At 38.8% G+C, this 22,191-nt stretch overlaps 1 protein-coding gene across 2 annotated transcripts in view; it reads left to right on the top strand.

Annotated features, from left to right (window-relative positions):
* Positions 1-20,234, top strand: part of CASP8AP2 (caspase 8 associated protein 2) — a 20,816-nt gene extending 582 nt beyond the window's left edge. Inside the window, exons 2-10 of one of the 2 annotated variants that reach the window (XM_039726820.1) lie at positions 630-705; positions 1,804-1,884; positions 3,705-3,805; positions 4,981-5,055; positions 6,265-6,380; positions 8,213-10,710; positions 11,709-14,640; positions 16,160-16,259; positions 18,991-20,234. In XM_039726820.1, the coding sequence (XP_039582754.1) occupies positions 657-705; positions 1,804-1,884; positions 3,705-3,805; positions 4,981-5,055; positions 6,265-6,380; positions 8,213-10,710; positions 11,709-14,640; positions 16,160-16,259; positions 18,991-19,224 (6,186 nt within the window). In that variant the 5' untranslated portion in view covers positions 630-656 and the 3' untranslated portion in view covers positions 19,225-20,234. Of the gene's footprint in view, positions 1-629; positions 706-1,803; positions 1,885-3,704; positions 3,806-4,980; positions 5,056-6,264; positions 6,381-8,212; positions 10,711-11,708; positions 14,641-16,159; positions 16,260-17,583 lie in introns of both variants that reach the window. The other variant, XM_039726829.1, reaches the window with a different exon arrangement.
* Positions 20,235-22,191: the final 1,957 nt, after the last annotated feature.

Below are 22,191 nucleotides of genomic sequence, written 5' to 3'. Positions count from 1 at the left end.
GCCGCACCCACCGCACCGCACGGCACGGCACGGCACGGCCTGCTCTGCCCTGCCCTGCCCGCCCCGCCGGGCACGCTCCGGCTCTGACCCCCCAGGGCTGCCGCGCTTTCCGCCGCGGCAGGCGTTGGGGCGGGCGGGAGCCCCTTCCCGCGTGTGCAGGGAGGGAGTGCGGAGCAGCCGCTGCCCCCGACGGGCTGGGGGCTGCTGGGTGCCCGTGCCTTCCCCCTGCCAGCCCAGGGCTGGTGTGCCTTCAGACAACGGGCATTTGCTTTTAAATGGCCAGTAGGGAGGAAGTCAGAATTATCGTATCAGGTTAACTGGGTAAGCTGCACGTTCGGATTGCCTGTTCGTAGAATGCAGTGCTGATTTTCGTACCAAAATTTCTTTGTAGGATCAGTAAGTGACAGTTAAACATCTTCAGGATGCTTACTCCAGTAACAGATAGTTACGGTTCTTCAAAGCTGATTTTGTTGCCTCAGTCCAAGCATTTTCTTATTCTAGTGCTGAATTCTATTGAAGCACAAGGTAGCTCAGGTGTCATGTATGTACTTCAAGATGATGCTGCTTTATGTTGCTGTTCTGAAATTGTCAGTTAATTGTTTCCCCTTGCTCTGCTATTTCACTCGTAGATGGGGGAGCCATAGGGAGTTTGTATCATGGCAGCGGATGAGGATGGACTGGGACTGTTTGATATCCGCTACAGTGGTAAGAAGTGTTAGATTCCTTGCTGGCTTGTGGGGAATTAATGAGAGCAGTCTTATGCAAATAAAGGTCCAGAAATAACTTGGAAAACAAATCTGAAGTTGTGACAAATAGTAATGGGCTGCAAATGTAATTAATGGTCGTGCCACAATATCATGCAAGCTCTATCCCATTACTTAGATTGTATTTGAAACCATACCTGTGTACTTTGGATTTCTGGATTGTTTTGAAGGGGTCTGGAACTGGTCTCCTCCCTCTCTTTCACAGTGTTTAATTTAACCTTCAGCTATATCTCAATGAAGCTTTGAACAGTTAGGGGCACTGCTCCTTTGTTTGCTGTTTGTAAGAGCCAATGTGCTGTCAACTGCCACAGTGCCCATAATCAAGGTGCTCTTTATTTCCAGCTCCACAGTTGGTTGATTTAACAGGTATTTGGGAGATTCCCAGCCTCAGAAGGACTGTGGATATTGATGTTTTTCTTTATAGAAATAATATTTGTTGTAGAAATGGAGAAGTTCACATAGAGGAGACAAGAGTGATAAGAGGTATTGCAAAAAGACATGAAGAGAGACTGAGGAGATTAAGATTAAAATACATTTACAGAACCAGTTAGTGTGTTAGTAGATAGCAATACTAAAGCAAATTGTTGGTATTATGATACAGACTGCTACAATACTTTGTCTTTAGCAAGAAATTTTTCTTTTAATAGTAGTGGTTTTATCATACCAAATCTTTTATTTTTGTTTTTGAGTTATATAAGCTTTGTATTTAGTGTATTCTAGAGGACAGTTTCAAAGTTAGATCAAGTTTATTTAATTTATAATTTTAAAATCTATTTGCTATATAGTTTGCTTTATGCACAGTTCTTGTAGTATTTACAAACTGCTCTTACAAGACTGTCTTTGCTCCCTGGTGACTGATCTTTTCTCCAGAGTAGCAGTAAGTTTCCTGGACAAAATTCCCCTTTTACTGGTGTCTACTATTACTTCTACTATTTTCTGCTGGTATAGGATCACAGCTGCACTTACTTTATGGGAAAGCTACAGTTTGCAGTTTACTAAATGATTACTTTGGCCTTTTGTTTTCTTGTCATTGCTTTAGCTGAAGATTCCCCCTTCAGGGAAGGAGACGAGAGCTCCGTGGACATTTATGATGGCTTGGACAGCAGTTTGTCGGTTTCTGGTAGGTTAATTGAGTCTCACTGCTTGGCTTGGAACATTACAGAGTCTCTGCTTCCTAGGCTGATTTCAAGTAAAACAATATTTAGTTTTAAGTTTACATTTAGCTGGTGCAACTTATGCCTCAGCAAGCAACTTGTTTAAATTCAATACATATTAGGCTGTATAAATGCAGCAGAGAATTCTTAAATCTATTAGCTGAATGAATGAAAGACAGTTTTCCTCTGATATTGGCTATTGGAAGATACTTAAGCATGTAAAGGGGTGCAGAAAATGCTAGCTATTTTACCTGTGTCTTGATAGTAGGACATTTTGCCTTGGAAAAAAACACCTTTATTTTGTGTTTCTGTAAGCTTCAGGATGAGATCTAACAGTCACTGATCACTCAGTCCCCAGTGAGAGAGCCAAAACATACTTTCAATGTGATACAGTAAAATCAGGATATCCTTTAAACCTTTTGTTACTGTCCAAATAATTTGACATGCTGTTGCAGCATATTCCACAGCACATGCTGAAGTCCAGACAGCCAGGATACACAAAGTATCACCATTCAATTTCAGAAAGCCCTTAGCTTTTGCCAATACAGAGTAGCACCATACCTCAGCAGAAGGCTTCAAGCATCTGCCTGTACAGAGCAACATCGTGTCACTTCAGAAAGCTTCAAGCATCTGCCCATACAGAGTGACACCATGTCACTTCAGAAAGCTTCAAGCATCTGCCCTGCTGGTTCTTAGCCCAACCTTTTATACCCCTGCTTGTTCATGCACTGCACCTGTGTGCCCTCTGTTCCCTTTGGTGGTTGCTCAGTGCCCCTGGGCACTCCATCCAGGTCAGTGCTGCTCACCTGCTTTTCACAGCTGCACCCACTGGGGATGAGGCTCAGTCACAGCCCCATCCCAGTTACCACAAACTGTGTGCCTACAACGTGCTAATGTACATTGATTTCCACTTTTAACTTCTTTGAAAGTGAGAAATAAATGGATCCAGCGCATGTTCTTTTATGTGAGCCTTAGAGTACCATGTAATGAAATGCTGTTTCTAGTATTTAAGCAATTATTTCTCTCCTGATATCACTGCTGTAAGACCATTGAATTTTTATGAAGAACTGTCCTATATCCTATGGACATAAAGCATCTATATATCTTTTTTTCATTTTGCATTTTGTATTTCTTAAGTTCATATTTCTTATGTGGAGATGCAGTGTTTAGTGAACATTGAAGACACAAGGAGTAATAACAATGCAGTGAAAACATTTTATATAGTCCAGTTTAGAGTGACACTGTTTTTTTAAATTTGAAGACAGCGCTGGTAAGGTCTTTGCTCTGTGCAGATAAGATATTATTTCTACATCCTCTTGCATTGTGTTAATAATACTTTTTATGGTGTTGTCCACAGGATGGAAGCACAGCTTTGATAGCTGACTTCATTTATTTGTCTGCAAATGCATCTGTATTTCAGGGGTGTCATAAGCCAGGTCCTGTCAGTTAAGTGTATTTGGTGAACAGGGCACCCGGGCTGATTTGAGGAAAAAGCACTGTAATGAAATAATTTGAGTGTTTGGGTGTTGGCTTTTTAGTTGGTTTTGATTGTTTGGGGTTTTTTTTGGTTTCACTTTCATTTCACTTACAGATGGCTATTTCAAGAATTCTCTGTGCCTTATTGCAAAGTGGTATGACATGAGCATGTAATAATTACTTTGTGTGTTGTTACCTTGTAAGTACAAGAAGTAAAAGCAAAATGCACAGACAGTATAGAACAGTGTACACAATGCAACACGGTTACAAAAATACCTTTTTCCTCATGCAATTGCTTTTCTTTATATAGACAATTTTGCTCCAAATACTACACCATCTAGAAGCAGCTTAAATTTATTTGATGAGATATTAATTGAAGAAGGGACTGCAAAGAAAGCGTCCTATGACGAGGTATGAATTAATATGAAAAAAAACCAACTTTCTGATGTTTTGGGGGGGGGGTTTGTTCCTAATTTCCTTATGTGAAAAGTAGAGTACAGAAATGTTGTCAGCATGCTCACATTGTAGGAAAAAACAGGCTCTTTTTAAATAAGTAAAACCAAGAGTGTGCTAATAAACTCTTAGAACAACAAGTTATCTGAACAAGTGAATCTGTCACTCTGTGATATGACCTGTCCCCATTTCTCATCATTTGCATGCAGTTCATTTATCAGCTGTGTTATGGGAAAATGTATTGTGGTTTCCCTGTAGTCAAGGATCTGGTCATACATCTGATACAAAGCCAGTCTTGACATTTCTCCCAACAGGTTTTACCAGAGTAAAGCAGATAAATCCATGACCTATCTTAGGTGTTGCTAAATTCTGTCCTTGAGACTGAAGGTGGCCATGCAGTGGGTAACTGCTTCTAGCAAATCAAGACAACACTCACTTAAGTAGCATCACCAATCCTGGCCTGTAAGACACATTTAAATGGCATGAAAGGGACAGGCATCCACAGGTGTTACAGACTAAGTAAGCATGAAACCTCCAGGACTCTGCTGAGTGATGAAAATATCACTTTGCAAGTTTGAAAGTTGTTGACTGTTTGTTGGAATGGAACTTCTCCTCTTTCTTGTGAAAACTTTGTCACTGTCTACCTCTAAAGAAGAGCTCATGCCAAAGTTATTTTACTTAACTTTGTGGTCACAGCATGATCGTGTCCTTTGCAGTCTATTTTTGCAGTCCAAGTTTGTTGTAGTAACTTTTTGTTGTGTTTTTCCTTACCTGTTTTGTCTTACATGAGATCTGTCAAGAGAGTCCCCATCTATTTGGCTCTCAGAACTCCTGCTCCTTGGTGGTTGTGTCTTTAATTTCATAATAATAGGGCTTCCTGTTAACCTATTACTGTGAGGCAAGCACACAGAGATATCCTCTTATCTGAGTGTTTGTGGTGTTTTAGAGACCTGCATACCAATTGGAGCATATTGAAGCCTTTTGTTTCAATATGGCTTTCGTATGTTCCTTTGGGGGAAAAAAGAGAGGTTTGTAATATGCATTAGTGTGTTAACTAAGCATAGATCTAGAGAAGTAACTCTTCTGTATAATTAAGTCCACTTCTGTGCTGTGAACTCTCCTCTCTTTGACAGTTGCAGGCAGAATATGGAAAATGTCAGCAGCAAATTAAAGAATTGATGAAGAAATTTAAAGAAATACAGGCCCAGGTACTGTAGTTCAAAGGGAAATACAGTCAAGATCATGCAAAATAAATTGAATATTGCTTTGAGAAAGCAATTTCACATGCTTTCAAGACTTGGTCCATTGCATGGATGGTTTGTAAAGCATCCCTGTGGATGTTAGGAGCTTGGTCTGCCTAAGATGGTTGGTGGGGATAGCCTACTGACAAGATCAGTAGGTAAAATAATGTTCTACAATGTTGTGTCCAGTAAGACTTTATTTGGTTAAAAGTTATCTTTGGTTATCTTGATTTGGTTAAAAGAAGGTTATCTTCTGTCTTCCTGATTAGAAAGTAAACGTCTCAGATGAATAGTTATCAGAAAGGTATCCAGTACTCTTGTTTTTTTAATGCAGTAGGGACAGGGCTGTAAAGACACCTGAGCTGTCCTTAGAACTGGAAGCAGATGTCTGTGTTGCTTTGAGCACAGTGCCATTCTGATAAGTCTGAACTGCTCTTCAGCTTCAGCTGTGTTCCCTGGCTGTGCCATTCTGTAGAGCTGGGTTACTTGTGGCAATTCTGCAGTGTGCTTCACTGCATATTGCACAGAACTCCCAAAGGTTCCAAGGTGTGCAGTGGTGAGCAGCTGCTGCCCTGTGACACTTCTGTATTGTTTTCTGCAAAACTTCTCTGCCTTTCTTCTCAGCAGGCTTTGCTGAGGACAATTACCAAGAGAAGGGACTATTTCTAGGGTTGACAGGTTCTAGAATATCATACCTAGAAATGTTAGAATGATAAAGTGCCCAGAGTTGGTTTTGATACCTTAAAAGAAATACAGTTACCCTTTTTCTCTGAAAGTCTTTGAGAGCTACACCTCTCATTTGATGCAGTGACCCAGAAAGAAATAAATGAGTAAAAGAATGAAGCTAAGAGGTGGATTATCATTTTTTAGCTCACTTGTTTCATGGCATATTTCAGTTTTACTAAATTGTATGCTTGAAATGCTTGAAGCACGAATAGAAGCATAAATGTGAGTAATGTTAGCAGAAAAAAACCCCAAACTTTTTTGGATCTCAGTAATTCTGATTTCTTTAAAATAGTTTATATAATGTTTTACTGTCACTTTACCAATGATGGGACATTTTCCTAGTGGTTGTGTTGAACTGTTTTTCATTACATGGTTGGATATCCAAGCTAATTCTTGGGTTTTTTCTCTCCCTCTCTCTCTTGCTGTCTGTTTTATATATATTTAAAATAGAACATCATTCTACAGAATGAAAACCAGGCTCTCAAAAAGAATATTTCAGCTCTTATCAAAACAGCAAGAGTGGAAATTAACCGTAAGGATGAAGAAATCAGTCATCTGCATCAAAGGTACAAATAGGCAGTAAAACTGAGAACATGCTCGTGGTCTGATCATGTTTATATGTTAGAAATTTTTGTGTGTATTTCAAGAAAAATTAATGAAAAAATCATTACTTAGTAAATATTGGGTAGTTTAGAACCAGTACAATCAGAGGAAATACAGATCTGCTTTGCCTGATGAGGTCTCAGGTTTCTACTTAAGAAACCAAGAAGGAGTCCAGGTGGTGACCATTTGCATGAATTTTTGTTTGTTTGTAACCCACTATTCCTTGTGGGTTTTCTAACCATCTTGCATGTTTGTAAGCATTATCTTACTAGTTTTGAAGCTGAATTGTGTCTGTTTTATGGCCTCAGACATGAATTGCATGGAACTTCTCAGACAGCAACTGAGAAGGAATAGATTATATAATGTTTTCCTGGCAAGATATGAAATCCCTGTTTGCAGTGCTGGGGGATAACAACTAGAGAATTCTTGGTTATTTCTGTGTAGCACTAATGTTACTGGAAGGAGTTGAAAAGAGTGAAGTATGGATGGGAGAGTAGCTGACAGTAAGGTTTCTGAGCCATGTGAAACCAGAGCAGGGGTTTGGGATTTAGGATGCCAACTTGTCAGAAGGTTACCTCCTTGTCATTTGGGTCACACATTGTTGGTTTGTTTCTCTTTTGTTTTGACCATTTGATATTTTCCTGCAACGAAACACGTTATAAAGAAGGTTCCCTTGAGGTTCCTGTGCTAAAGGCTGTGTGCATATAAACTATGCAGGTTTCTTTGCTAAATACAGAGAATTATCAGGCACAATCTGATGGAGATCAAGAGGTTTGACATGTATAATTCTTTCAGCTCATCAGGTTGCACACAACAGCTGTCATTGTCACACCTTTGAGTGCAGTATTCTGAATTTTAAGTTAAATTCTTTGAAAAACACTTTTTTATTTTAAATATTTTACTACTTTATATACTTTACAATCTCCTATATCGTCTGATGGTGGTTAAAGTTTGTGAACAAGGTATTTGATCTAGGTATTTTGGAGGCATCCATCGTGGAAAATTGTGGGGAATTTGGTACCTTGGGATCTTAGAAACATGCCTTGTCTGCTGTGTGTTTTGTAGTAAATTAGCTTTTCTTAAGCAATACATCCATGTGTAAAGATTATTTCAAAGTTAGTATCTCTCGAGGAATTGTTTGTTTATCTCAAAAAAACCCCTCAACTATAAAATCAAAACAAACACAGCTTGGATACACTTACATTAATCACACATGTATACCCTTTCTAATTTGTTTTTTTAAACTATTTTTAATATGATGACTTCTCAGCAGTAGCATGTGGCTTTGATGACGCTGGGTTATCATGATGTACTTTTTGTTTTCTGGAGCTTGCAACAACACCTAAATTTAGTTTATTTGGTAGTTTATTATTGCTTATTGATGGTTTTTAAATTATTATTTTAAATCACTAGTGCTGGGGGGTTTTTGTGGTTTTGGGGTTTTTTTGGTTTGTTGTTTGTTTTTTTTTTTTGTCCCTGGAGCAGAACTCTTTTTATTGCCAGACAATGAAATACTAATTTGAATTCTTGAAATTGCTAACTAGGTTCAATACAGTATTTTTTTCTTAAATCTTGATTTTTCTTTAGATTAATTTATTTTGGAAAAGATGTATATCAGTTACATTCTTTTGTTCTGTGCTGATGGAAATTATTTAATGTCTTTTTATATTACCCTTTTTTTTGAGCTTGAAAGTGTTAACGATTTTTTCAGAAACATGGATTCATTGTAGTTCAGCTATAGTTATGTTTAAATAAAATTAAAAATAACTTTTTTTGTTGTTGTTTTTATAAACAGGCTGTCGGAATTTCCCAACCATCGAAGTGCTTTCACCAGAACATACCTTCCAGGATCAACTAAAACAAAAGATTCCAAATTCAGACCTTCTGATTTTGGTGACAACACGAAGGTGGAGCATAAGATGAAGAATGACTCTTCAAAAGATGCGTACCACAGTTACTCCTCTCACAGCACAGACAGTGGGAAGTGTGGCTCTGAGAAAAGGAACCCTCCACTTTTGCCAAGGTACCCTCCTGAAGAGCTCTGCAGTGATGGTACTCACACGTGTGCCCCGAGCTATGACCATACCTCCAACAAGGATAGCAGAAAGGAAAGAAAGGAAAGCAAAAGTAATGAACAGCACAGCAGGGGAAATGTCAGCAAATACAAAAGAGAAGTACATCAGAGCACTGGAAATGATGGGGACTGTGAGGAGGGGAATTTGGATCCTCAGCAGAAGCTGAAAACCCCCTCAGAGAAGGCTAGTAAAAATGAATTGCAACAAAAAGGTCAGAGCATGAAACTCAAATGCAGTCCAAGTGTGGAAAGAAGAGTAGAAAGGGGTGTTTCTTCCTGGGAGAAACAAACAGCTGGCAAAGACAGATTTCAAACAAGAGGTGAATTGTATGCTGATGAGAGATTACAAAATGTTTTAAAAAAGGACATTAAAACACATGACAAAGGTGAAAAACATGCTGGCCAAAAAAATAAATCGAATGAGAAGCTGCAAGAACAAGCAAGGAGGCCTAGCAGGGGAAGCAGTCCACACTCCAAGAATGAACATTCAAAGAGTCTTCATGAATCACATAAATGTCGTGCAGAAGAGTCTAGAAAAGTAAAACACATTGACTGCAAGAGAGACAGGGGAACAGATGATCATAGCTCTCGAGAAGGAAGGACTTCACCTTCTAATTCCAACAGCAGGGAGCATAAATATGCACGCTTGAAGGAAAGTAGCAGTAGACATGAATGGGAAACAGCACATTCCAAATCAGAAAGACACAGAACAGAAGAAAAAAGGAAAAGGGAAAGAGAGGATCAGGATGAAAATAGACATTTTAGAAATGAAAAAAAAGTTGCAAAAGAATTTTATCACCAATCTGTAAAAGACTCCAAGAAAGGTACACATGTTACAAAAAGTGAGAGAAACAAATCTTGTAAGCTGGAAGAAACATCCAGAGTAGCAGACACCTTAAAAGATAAGGTACCCAAAACTAAAGGTAATCACACTGGGCCAAAAAGCAAAGACTTAAAACTTAGCTTTATGGAAAAGCTAAATTTAACTCTTTCTCCTAATAAGAAGCAATGTCCCTCTGCAATGGATAGACTTAAAGCACCTTCCCAAAAGGCCCCTGAGGAGGGAGGTACAGAGCTCACACTGCAAGCAGAACTCTTGGATTCTGCCCACCCTGTAGACTGTGGTTCCACAGGGCACTGTCATTCAGCAGTGCAGGTTCTGGACACTGCAGCTCAGAGCAGCATGGAACCAGCACTGCCTGTTTCTGTCAGTTCTGGAAATGGAGCCTTGAAAGTAGCAGCAGCAGATCCAGCACAGGCTGAAGTGTTGCCTGCAGTCACAGCTGATGAACCAAGCTCAGAAACCTTAGCAGAAGAAGAAGGGGGTCAGGTACAGCCCCAAGCCTTGCCAGAAGCAGCAAAGGTGCTGGTTCCTGATGAGATGGAGGCTGAAACGCCTTCAGAAGCAGCAGAGACTTGTGATCCAGCTGAATTAAAAGCCTCAGTAAAAACAGCAGCAATGGCAGGTCTGAACCACCCTGAGTGTTTGCCCCTGGAGGTGACAGGGAGTGTGGCAGAGTGTGAAGAGCTGCCTGTGACAGAGGGTGAGATGCAGGATGATTATGTACCAGCAGCAGAAGTGGCAGGACCTGAACCTGCAAGTGCAAGTAAGGGAGACCTTCTAGAGTCAACAGCAGAGAAGAAAGAGGAAGATAAAATATGGCTGGCTGCTGACACAGAAAGCTCTGCAGATCAAAGTGGTTCTCAAAATGGTGTCTTAGATGACTCAGAAGCCAGAAGTTCTGGTGACCTGGAGTCCTCTGATATTGCTGATGATAGCAGTGAAACAAAACCAGACTCTTTAATGGAAGTAGTTAGGGATGATGATCACCTGGCTGCAGAAAACGTTGGCTATTCCACTGAGGAAAAGAGTATCTGTGAAATTAATACGAGTTCATCTCATTCACTGGACAGAACTAGGATAAGTGATAAGGATGAACCACTAGTTGACCAGAATACTTGTGATCTGGGGCCAGACCTAACTGATAACAGTACTGCAACAGCATCGTCTCTCAGTGGTGAGATGTGTCCTGTAACTAAAGAGAGAGAAACTAACCCGGTGCCTGTAGATGATGACAGCTCAATACTGAGCATTGATCTCAATCACCTGAGGTATATCCCAAAGGCTATCAGCCCACTGAACAGTCCAGTACGTCCCTTGGCTAAAGCACTGAAGATGGAAAGTCCCTGTAAAGGCCTTGTGAAGACTTACAACAAAGGTATTTATATGCATATATTCTTATTTATTTTCTACATAAAACTTAGAAGATCCTCTCAAAAAAGGGAAAGCAGAAATTACCTCTAACTGCTTTCTGAAAAATACAAATTGTGTTTTCTTAAGCTGTGTATGTCCCAGAGGTCCTTTTTGTTAGTGGTGGCAGTATTTAATGTTTCAGGCAGGATTCTAGCCATTTGAATATTAGTGCTCTAAAACTGGAGTTGGTCACTATTGACAGAAAACTGGTTGAAATAAGAGTTTTGTATTAACTTACTGAAAAAAATACATACATGTTTCTTGATTGTGGCTAGTTTTACATAGATCTCTGTAGGTTTTCTTTGAAATTGTGGAAGTTATGTAGGATCATATTCTTTCCCGTATTTGTGAATTTAAGTCTTCCTTGTAATGACCAGCTGCCGTCAGAAAAAAAATTATTGGAAGTTTAGATTTCTTACTAGAAAAGTGGCATTGAAATTTGGTTTGTAATGTTTCAGAGCATAACTCTGTACAGGATTGTTAAAACATTGAGTCATTTGTTCTCAATTTGTTTTAGTTTTGAAGTTTTTAAAAGAAAAGCCAACTATTGTGTGTAAATGTTAGTTCATAATGATGTGAGAGTAATAATTTAGCTGGTACAATAATCAGAAAGCTTGTTAAAGTAAATGGAAAGAAATTTGGAACTGATGAAAACTGCTATATTTTTGTCTTTCCAATTGATGTATTTGTAAGATAGTTCACATATGTTTGGTGAAATGTTGAGGCCCCTTAAAGTTCAAAATTTGCTCAAAATAAAGCTTGATTTCCCTTTAAAGCATAAAGAAGTATATTAAACCAGCAGCTGCTGAAGTAAACCACACAAACTCGTTATAGCTCAAGCTTCCTGAGTTCAAACAGTTCTAAATAATCAGTTTACAGAAAAGAATCTTGCACATTTTTCTGAAAATACCTGTTTAAAATTGCATTCCTTGTGGTGATTAGCAAACTGTTTTCTTTTTATAGATTTAATGCCTGAAAGTACTGTTGTCATCTCTCCCTCAAAGAACTTGTCAAAGGAAGTAAACAAAGAAAATCAAAAGCCAGTTAACATGTCTGATGAACACTTAGAGATGGAGTCTCGGCTGAGTATCTCTTCAGATGAAATAGAAGAAGGTGAAATCGTAAGTAGTGATGAAGATAAAGAAAGATCTAAACCAGAGAGAGGCTCTGAAAATACAAAAAAGTCAAGACCAAAAGCTTCTCCTGAGACACGAAGTTTGACCAGCAGCCCGCAGAATCAAAACAGCAAAACTGTGCACTGCAATGAAGATAATGGAAAATTTGTTTCTGTGCAAGTAAGTGCACAAAAGAACAGAGAGAGGCATAAAAATCAGACCTTCAGATCTTCAAAGAATATGAAGAAAAACAAAACAGTGAGCATTGCTTGTCTTGAAAAAATAGTTCATGTTATTGTTGAACCTTCAAATATACAAGAAATCATGCAGATGCTCAGAGCTGTACGAAAACAGATGAGGAAAAGTTATATGAAGTTCAAAGTACACTTCCCAGTTCAGCATTTTCACAGAATTATAGAATCTGGGATCATAAATTTTACAGCATTAATAAGATATTTGAACTTTTCCAAGATGTGTGCATTAGGTGATACGTTAAAATTGAATATCTGTGATATTATAGAGTCTAAACTTAAACAAGTTAAAAAGAACGCAATTGTGGACCGTCTTTTTGACCAGCAAGTATCAGATATGAAAAAACAGTTGTGGAAATTTGTAGATGAACAGCTTGATTACTTATTTGAAAAGATAAGGAGAATCATAATAAAGCTATGTCATGTAGAAAATGAGGGTGAGGAAGGGAAGTTTGAAAGAGCTGGAAAGCAAAACCATGAGATCAGTCATAAAAATGATGTGGACAGATCTAGAAAAAAGTCCCTCAAAGAAGGTTCTCAAAAGCCTGAAGAATATATTTCAAAACAAACTGTGGATTATGAACAATCTAACTGTCACCATGAGAAAAATAAGACAGGTGCACCAAAAACTGCCTTTACCAAATGTCTTAATTCCATTGATAACACAAGAAATTCCCAAACAAAAGTTCACCTCTCTAAAGAAAATAATGTACAAAACACTCTTACTCCACTGAAGAGTTTTAAATATGAGAAGGAAGGTCTCCAGCTGTCCAGAGATGCTAACAAGTCTGATCTTAGTTATGAGCTTCTCACAGAACAACAAGCATCCAGTCTTACATTTAATCTGGTAAGTGATGCTCAAATGGGTGAGATTTTCAAAAGCTTATTGCAAGGTTCTGATCTCTTGGAAAAAAATGGTGGCAATATCAACAGAAATGACTGTGAATTCAGGACCCCAGAAAAACAGTTTTTTGACAGTCATAAATTCAGGGATAATACTGCTGAACTGGAGCAAGACATCATTCCAAAGGAGGCATGCCTGGATTGTAAACTGGATGAGGATATTAGCTGGACTATTGTTTCACCTGTAAGAGCTCCCTCATTAGCATCTAGGCCTCAGATGCCTGTTGATCCAGATGTGCTGGATGAGAGCTGTATGTTTGAGGTTTCCACAAACTCAGCTTCGTGCAAAGAAGATGAATGCAATTTACAGAAGAATAAATCGTGTATTTCTTCTATCCTCCTTGAAGATTTGGCTGTTTCCTTAACAATTCCATCACCTTTGAAATCAGATGCTCACCTCAGCTTCCTAAAACCTGAGAATAATTCTAGCTCAGCTCCAGAGGGTGTTGTTAGTGCACATTACAGCGAAGATGCACTTCTTGGAGAGGAGGATGCCACTGAACAAGACATTCATTTGGCTTTAGAGTCTGATAACTCAAGCAGTAAATCGAGTTGTTCATCATCGTGGGCAAGTCGGCCTGTTGCTCCCGGCTTCCAGTGTCGCCCCAGCCTACCGATGCAAGCAGTAATCATGGAGAAGTCCAATGATCATTTCATTGTAAAAATTCGGAGGGCAATGCCATCTCCCTCACCAGCACCTGATCAGATGGCTCCAGTGAAGGAGGCACAGGCATCCTCAGCCAAGAGTGGAAAAGGAGAAATGAGAACTGGGGGAAAAGAAAAGGACAGCCAGAGTGCCACCGTGAAAGAAACTGTCAAACCAGATCTGGTTAAGATGGATCACTTGCCTCATGTCAGCACTGAAGGAGACCAGAATCCTACCTTAGCTCAGCCTCTGCAGGAGTCACACAGTAGTATTGGAAAGGAAGAAACTACTGGCTCACTTGTAACCTGTAGAAAATCTTCAGATAAAGAGAGCCATGACACTGAAAGCCCAGATAAAGGCTCTGAGCAATCTGAGGCACAGAAATTGCAAGTATCTGAAAACATAAATGAAACACTTGTTAGATCTCAAGATTCTTTTCCTGCTGGGTGTAGTATGAAGTCATGCATAACAGATGGTATTGTTGGTGGAACTTCATGTCACACAATGGAATCCAGAGCAGATAGCGGGACTCAGGAAACTTCAACAGGAAACTCAGAAGTCAGTGATAAAAAGGAAGAACTGGAAGAGTGCTTTGATGCGTCTGTAGACCTAACAGAAGAGCTTTCTAATGAGTCTGTAGCAGGTGAATGTGATCTTGAAACAAAACCCAGTTCAAAGACTAGTGGAGGGTGTCAGATAAGTATAGATGATAAAACTAACAAAAAAAGGAAAAAAGAGACTGTCAAAGAGAGTTCCAATTCCAAAAGGCAACGAAAAGGTACTGAATCAGCAGGTGAGGGGAGTGATGAAGGTAATGGCAGGACTGAAGATAGAAATTCATCACCCAAACAATGTTCCAGTAAGAAGAATGACCAGCAGAATAAAGACTCTTCTCCCTTGGCTTCATCTCCATCATCACCTAGCCTCTATGCCAAAAACATCATTAAAAAGAAGGGAGAAGTAGTCGTTTCCTGGACAAGGTAATTTCTGATTTTATCTTCTTGATTACTTTAGGCGTTTTTAAAACTATGAAACACTGAAAAGAGGGAAGAAAAGGATATTTAGCTAATGACCAAAGTTACTTGATAGCTCTATACCCTTCTCTAAAAAGGGGAATGGGAGCCTCCTTTTATCAGTGCAGGATTGCTGTAGGAGATTGATGTCCTTCTCTTATCCACATCTCCCAAAGCAGGACTCCTTTTGACTTCTCTTTTGAAAGCTTATGTGCTGAGGTAACAAGACTTACTGTAATCCACTCTATGTTCTTATTATTTTCCCCTGCCCAGTTTATTTTTTCTGTCCAAAAATTCCAGCCAGGCTTGGTAGGGGATGAAGGTCCTTGATGTTCCTACAAGGCATTGGTGACTGTGAAGAACAGCTGAAGATTTCCCCCTGTGAGGGAAGGCATGAGAGCGAGCAGTTTTCTGGTTTATACAGATTGAGCTGCTCAATATGTATAAATGTACCAGTCAACCATTCAACTCAATATATTCTGATTTGCAGGATGTGGGTGACAAATGAGATGGCTGTATGTGTCAATAATACATGCAAAATTATTGTGGTGTATTCTTGTTTTTAGGAAACTGTAGTTGGGAGGTTTTGCTGTTCTTGCTATAACTTGATACAATGAACACTTTATAAAGGGGCTTCTAAAATTTTCAGGACAGACTTTTCTAAACTATAGTTCAGGTTATAGTAGGTTTCTAGGTAGCATTTTAAAAGAAAAAAAGACAACAAAAGCTAATGTGATTTTTTTAATGTGCAAATCAATAGGGTAGAAAGAGACTTAGTTTTCTGTATGAATATAACCAGGTTTTCATTTTCGTAGTTTTTATTTATTTTTGAACTTTTGTTTATATATCTTTTTAATACATGTATTTAAATAACTAGTTATTACATTTTTCTTTGAAATTGAAGAAAATAAATATAATTTGTTGACGTATGATAGGTTTCAGCCAAATAAAATTGCTATCTATACACGTTTTGCCTAAATTCATTGATGGGACCAGCAGGAAATTGGTGGTGCACTTCAGAATAGACTCCTGTTTTTTTTATTCTCATGTGAGCAGTAGATGTGCTCTGAGTGTGTTTGTTACATTAAGCCACTTGGAGAAGCAAACATCAGTGGACCCTTAGGTGAAAGCTGCTGTTCAGCCATGCAGACTGAGGCTGGAACTGCTGACCTCTGTTGAGTTTGAGTTCCTCTCAATTCAAGTTTAAATAGAAGTTTAAAACACTTTGGCTTTGGTTTGGGGCTATTCTAACAATCCAAGTGTTCCTAGTAGGGGAACATAATCTCCACTACCACTTGTTCATACTGACTGTTACTCTGTGCTGGTAGAGGAAAAGATCTTCCACGCATTTGTTGCTGCTGTTTGAACTCATGTTCTGTAGTTTGGAAATACTCTGAATTTTATATATACCTGTATGGATTCTTTTGTTTGTGTACCTGTACACAACTATATGTATTAATGTTTTAAAAATGCATTTTTGCTGTAGGAATGATGACCGAGAAATTCTACTGGAATGTCAGAGAAAAGGACCATCAAGCAAAACCTTTGTTTCCTTGGCCACTAGGCTGAACAAAAGCCCAAATCAGGTAGGTGATGATCATTCTTGTATATACTACCAGCAGTATTCCTACATTTACAAGTACAGTTGAACAAAAATCTTCAGAGATCTTCTGCAAATCTGTAGTTTTCTTTCATGTCTTTTTGAGAGATTCCTGAAAAAAAGAATTTTAGATTCTGCCAGTGGTTACTTCTTAAAAATACACATAGGGGTATTATGGGGATTCCTAAGTACCTGTTTGGTTGGTACATTGGAACTGCTCCACTCATAGTCCAGGTACAACAGGATTGTTCTGTTGTTGTATTAGCACTTAGATAAAGAAAGACAGTTTTGAGAGGCCTGAAGCCTTTGGACACCTCTAATAAATGAGAAAAAGATTAAATTTAGAGCTGAGAAAAAGTATCATGATTGTGCAGAAAGGACATTTTTACCAAAGGCAATTCTATTTTTCCTTTCACCTTTTAATGTAGAAGTTTCAAAGGATGCAGATACCAAATTAATGTAGAATATTCCCAGAGGTTTGCATCTAACTTTAACTTGAGTTGAATTGCTCTCTTAATATGTATCCTGCAAATCTAGAAAGGGAGAAACACATTTGACTCCATTAGGAAATCCTGTGTGATTGGAATTTGGCTTTTAGGATATTGTGTTGTATGGTTGTAGAGTTTTTGTGGGGTTTAGAAGCTGTTGGGATGGCTGGTTAGATAAAATAATGTTACCTGTGCATTCATGCCTCTCTTCCCAGTTAGTTTGGTGGATCATCAATATACTATAGCAATATGTATACAGCAATAAAAAGTAGTAGCTTAGAGCTGAATGAGCTCACTACTTCAGCTGTAGCTATGTTCAGCAAAAAGGCCTTTTCTGATCTACAGACCAGTTATGTAAAATCCCTGTCAGGCAGATTATTCCATGATGAGCAAAAAAAAAACCACAATTGTACAAGAGGGTAGGAAATAACCAGTAAATGGTGGTTTTTGTGGAGTACAAAGTAAGCTTTTGTCTTTACATTTGCATCTCACTCATGGTTATGTGTGGCAAATTGCAAGGCTAATTGGCTTTGAAGCCTTCATTTTTTCTTCCTTGTTGTAGGGAAACCTGTGTTAAACCTGTGTTGGCTCTAGCTGTCTTTGATTAACCTGGAAGGTTAATCAAATGTGAAAGGCATAGGAAGACTTCCTCAATCCAGTTAATTTGTTAATGATGCTACTAAAATTCTCCTACTAAAATTTCTTGGAAGCAAATAGTGATGGTCTTAAAAAAAAACTTGATGTCAGATCAATCTGTCTTGGTAGATAGGGAAGGCAGGGACCTTAATGATATGTCTTTCTTTTTTTTTTGTCCTCTCTTAGGTTTCAGAAAGATTCAAGCAGTTAGTGAAACTGTTCAAGAAATCCAAGTGCAAGTAGACTCAAACCAAGTTGCTTCATGGTTACAGGGCTCAGCTGTTACCTGCAGGGATGGACTGGAGCCACTGCATTCATATGGTGGGATTATGGGGAGGTATCCAAGTCAGAATACTGAGTTTGGTAAATCCAGTTCCCTGTCAGTATTTACGTGTCTGAGTTTCCTCTGAACTCCTTTAACAGAGTAACGCAGAGGGAACTTCACAAACCAAGTGGTTAGGAAAGAAAGGGCTTTGACACTGCACATGGGGCAGTATAATTTCAAGGGGGTTATCTCCTGTTAGTTAAAGGTGTTCTGTGGGTGGAGACAGGGGCAAGAGTGGGAGTGATGGCTCTTGCTTCACTTGTTGGAAGTTCTGCGTGTGCTGTTGTCAAACTGTGATCTTAAAAAGTAAGAGTGCTTTGGAATCCAGTTGGTAGATAATCCTGGAAAATGATGGTAGGTCATCTTGGTGACTGTGGAACATACTTTAAGAAGTGAGGTCTTCTTCTTTTAAAATAAGGCAGGGCAATGATAGCGATGGTTCCAAAAGTTGCTTATCTAGTAATTGAATTCTGTTGCTCAGGAAGAGGTGGATTTTGCAGCTTGTTCTTAACAACCATTTGTGACAATTGTTTACTTACTAGAGATGTAAATCTAACAGAATCCGTTTTCAGAACAGTCAGTGCAGGGTGGTGTAAATTTACTTTACATGAAAGCTCCTCTGCAAAGGCCATTATCCATTATCTTTTTCTCTTCCAAATTACATCTGGAAAAGGTATTTTGTTTAGGTCTTCAACATAATAAACGTTCTGTTTTGTTAAAAAAATTAAATGAGAAGTGATTTTCTTTTAAAAATAAATTTAGAAACAGACCTTAACAGTGTCATAAAATGTGACTTCGTAGTTTCTAACCAGAAGCAAAACTTTTCAATAAAAACAAGCAGTTTTTAAAAGCTTGTCAACTTGGCATGTTTTGACAGCAATTGCATCTATCTTTACAAATTGTTTAGTGCATTAGAAATTCATTATGTTCTATTTTAAAAAATCTGTTATAACTGTTTCCAGTTTTACTAGAACATAGCTGAAGAGTGTGTGTGTATATATTTATGCACACATCTCGTACATACTGCTGTTTGTCCCAAATTTATAAAAAGGTTTTGTCTTTGCTTCTCTCTGAGAAACATCCCTGGAAGTTGCAAGGGGTTTTGTTTAATCAATTCATTAATTTTTGAGGTCTTATTTTATACAGAGGATTGGAATTACTGTAGTCTTTATTCAGTCAGAGCATCTGCTAGTACAGTTAGACTTCATTTAATAGCTCTCACCTAAGTGCATTGCCTTTCAACTTGGATTGAATTGGCTCTTTTTCAGAGTCCAGTGACCATTTCTTCAATGTCAGCATGTTTTTTGTTCCTTCTCCAACTAATGGGACAGACTTCTCTTTCTAATAAACCATCAGATAATTTGTCAGTGATGTTGTCATTGACCCCTTTGGAGAATTGTACATGTGACCTATGGAATGGATTGTCGTGCTGCCAAACAGTGCATTGTCCTTGTTTTAGGCAGTGCTCTGGAACTGTTACAAGGAACAACTTGAGTGGGTGATGATGTCAGTTCTGGCAGTCTTCCATCTTTTGTGCTTGTTTCTGAAATGTTTGCTTTCAATTATCAAATCCCACCTTCCATGCTTTGCTGTCAGTACCTGGTAATTTCAGTGGGGGATCAGTGCACCAACCTGTGCTTGTTCTTAACAAATGTTTGTGACAATTGTTAATTGTTGGAGATTTAAATCGACTAAAACTGTTTTCAGAATAGTCAGTTTGCAGAGAAGTGTTCATGTGTGTGGAAAAATCAGACTCTTTTTTATCCATATGCTTATAGATTAACATGTGCACAGTACTGAAGGCACTGAGGGAAGTCACTTCTTTCCACTTAAGTGCTTCCTCTCTGTGTCAAAAAAGGCAGGCAGTATATTATTACAAAGTTGTTGATTCCTTATCTGTGTTTACTTATTTTCATGCCTGTATAGGTGAAGGGTTTGATTGTTTTGAATTTGACTTGGATTCCTTTTTTGTAAAGTGTGAAACTTGGTTCATGTTCTCTCTATTGTATCTATGTGTACAGGTTCCTATGTGGTCATGTAAAATATCTGATGTTTGTATATATATAAATATATGTATAAAAATAGAAAGAGCTTTGTTTAGCCAAAGATGATTTTTTTAAGTATATAAAACTACAGGTTTATTTTGTATAAACTGAATAGTTTGCTTACTGTAAGAGCAATACAAAAAAAAATAAAACTCTGAAACACACACATGTTCTTGTTGAACAAAGGTTGGCTTGGAGTGGTTTTGTACCATTGTTTGTAATTTATTTCTCCAGCAAAAATTTTGATACATATATGCCAAATGTACTGTATGTAATTCTACAGTCTACTTTGTGAAACCTCAGGTAAATCAAAATGTTTCTAGAACTGTTGGTTAATGGCTTGACAGCTACACATGCTGTGAAGCAGCATTAAAATTTACTTCTCTTAGTTTGTATAAGTGAGTAGCTATGTTGATGTTCTGGCCAATAAACATGGAAGTTGTCAGCTGCTGCTGTGCTGTAATTACTGCTCTGAGTACGTACTGCTTATTTCTTAGTGAATGTGACTGGAAATTGGAGAGCTTTACAAACCACATAAAACCCTTAAGCCATTTAAGAAACAGGACCTACAAGTTCAGTCTTTTTTCTGGAAACATGGGGTTATTCTTGAGTGGAATATTACAAAGGAGAAAGACCATTTCATGTCCAAGACCTTTTACTGGAAGAGTGTAGCCGGTGGCCCTTCAAGATTCTTACTCCAACTTGCTACTGAAGGATAGATCTACTTCTATCCAACACATATTTCTACAGGATTCTATTTAATGGATGTGAGTATTCAAAAATTTTCCAGAGTTTAAATTCAGGGAGTGGGGTTCATGGAGATGTGCATGATAGTGAAATCGTGGGGTATTGGGCATTGAATTTTGAGGCAAAGTCTGTTGGCAGCTGAAGGTGTACATACAACAGTTGTCTTAACTCTGGACACTTGTCTTAGATGTCAGTCCAGCAGCACATAGCTATTCCCATTAAGGCTTTCCTCTCATTGTATTCACTCTAAAACCAGATGCAGAATAATCTTTAGCAATTTGTCTTTATGAAGGGAAGCTGCAGTAATAAAGGATGCTGAGGAACAGTCTTAAGGATTTCTTAGAAGAATCTATGAAATCAGTTGAGGCGTTTCAGGAGCCGAATTGGCTTTGCTAGGAAAGATGGATAAAGTTTCAGGGATGGCTGTTTGGTTCCTGTGAAAGGTAACCTGCTCTGGATGGAGAGAGTACCAGTAATAACAGTAATGTTTGTCTGTGGTAAAATGTAAAAAAGCTCAAGTGAAGTGACTTTTTTAATAAGCCAAGATCTTTCTAGACAGTGAGTACACCATACCAGGTTAGTGGTTTAGGCTAAAGCTAAAATTCTGGTGTCTCATCTTTGCATTTCGTTATGCCCATACCTGTATTGCTTTGGCTGCAGCCTGTTGTCCAGCTCACTGTTCACATCAAATTTGTGATGGGTTTGGTGAGACTGCAGAAAGCACGTGCACTTTGAAGTGGTTTTGACCCTATACTGTTAGCTTTGTTGTGATGTCAGAATTGTGAAGTATTTGTACAAGGAAATGCTACTGTGTGTTATAAGAAGATTACTATTAGTTCCCACATATATCTTCTGTTTTTCAAATGTGTGAGTCCCTGACATGAATATCAAAACCTGCCATGCTATAAAATGTGTATTTTGATCTAATACTAGAAGAACTTTGTACTAGCTGGCACTTCTAATTTAGAATCAAAAGATATCCTGAGTTGGAAGGGACCTACAAGGATCTGCTTTCCAGCCTCTTTCCTGAGTCTACACCTACATCCAGGGTCACCCCATCCCAGGTGCAGAATCCTGCTGTCACACACAAGACAGAATAAATGCCCCATACTGGATTTGGATACTGGGGTTTACTGAATAACCACCAGGACCAGACTTTTCACCCTCTTTGGTTGTGATCAGCTCCTGCCCCAGCACTGTGTTCCTTGGGTCTCTGCTTCCCAGGAGGGAGGGCACTCCTGGTCCAGGAAGCTCAGGCATGAAGATGTGCTGATCCCACAGTGCTGCTTCTCACAGCTGCCTATTCCAGTCACCACTGGCCAAGGTCCCATCTCTGATCTGCAGGATGTATTCCCTCCCACCACATTCACACACAGCCTGCTGTCAGTTCACTGTAAGCTGATTCTGTCTGTGGCAGGGGCTTATAGCAAGGGGTCCTGAGGCACCACAGATTCTTGCTTCTCTCCAAATGCAAGCACCACCATCCCTGTGCCCTCACCCTGCTTCCCCTTCATGCACAATTAATTACATGGTCCATTAACAATCTTGTATGAGCAGTCCTTTAACAACATTAATTATCCTGCTGCTAAAGCAGAAATGCAAAAAATTGTCCCTGAACAGCCCACTGTCACCTGCCCTGTCCCCTGAGAAAACCACAGCCTTAAACCAGGTTGCTCT

This window comes from Passer montanus, unplaced genomic scaffold (genome assembly GCF_014805655.1).
Source record: "Passer montanus isolate IOZ18808 unplaced genomic scaffold, ASM1480565v1 scaffold11, whole genome shotgun sequence".
In the NCBI taxonomy this organism is placed as follows: Eukaryota; Metazoa; Chordata; class Aves; order Passeriformes; family Passeridae; genus Passer; species Passer montanus.
Note: the sequence above shows the minus strand (reverse complement) of the source record. Positions and strands in the feature narration are given on the sequence as shown.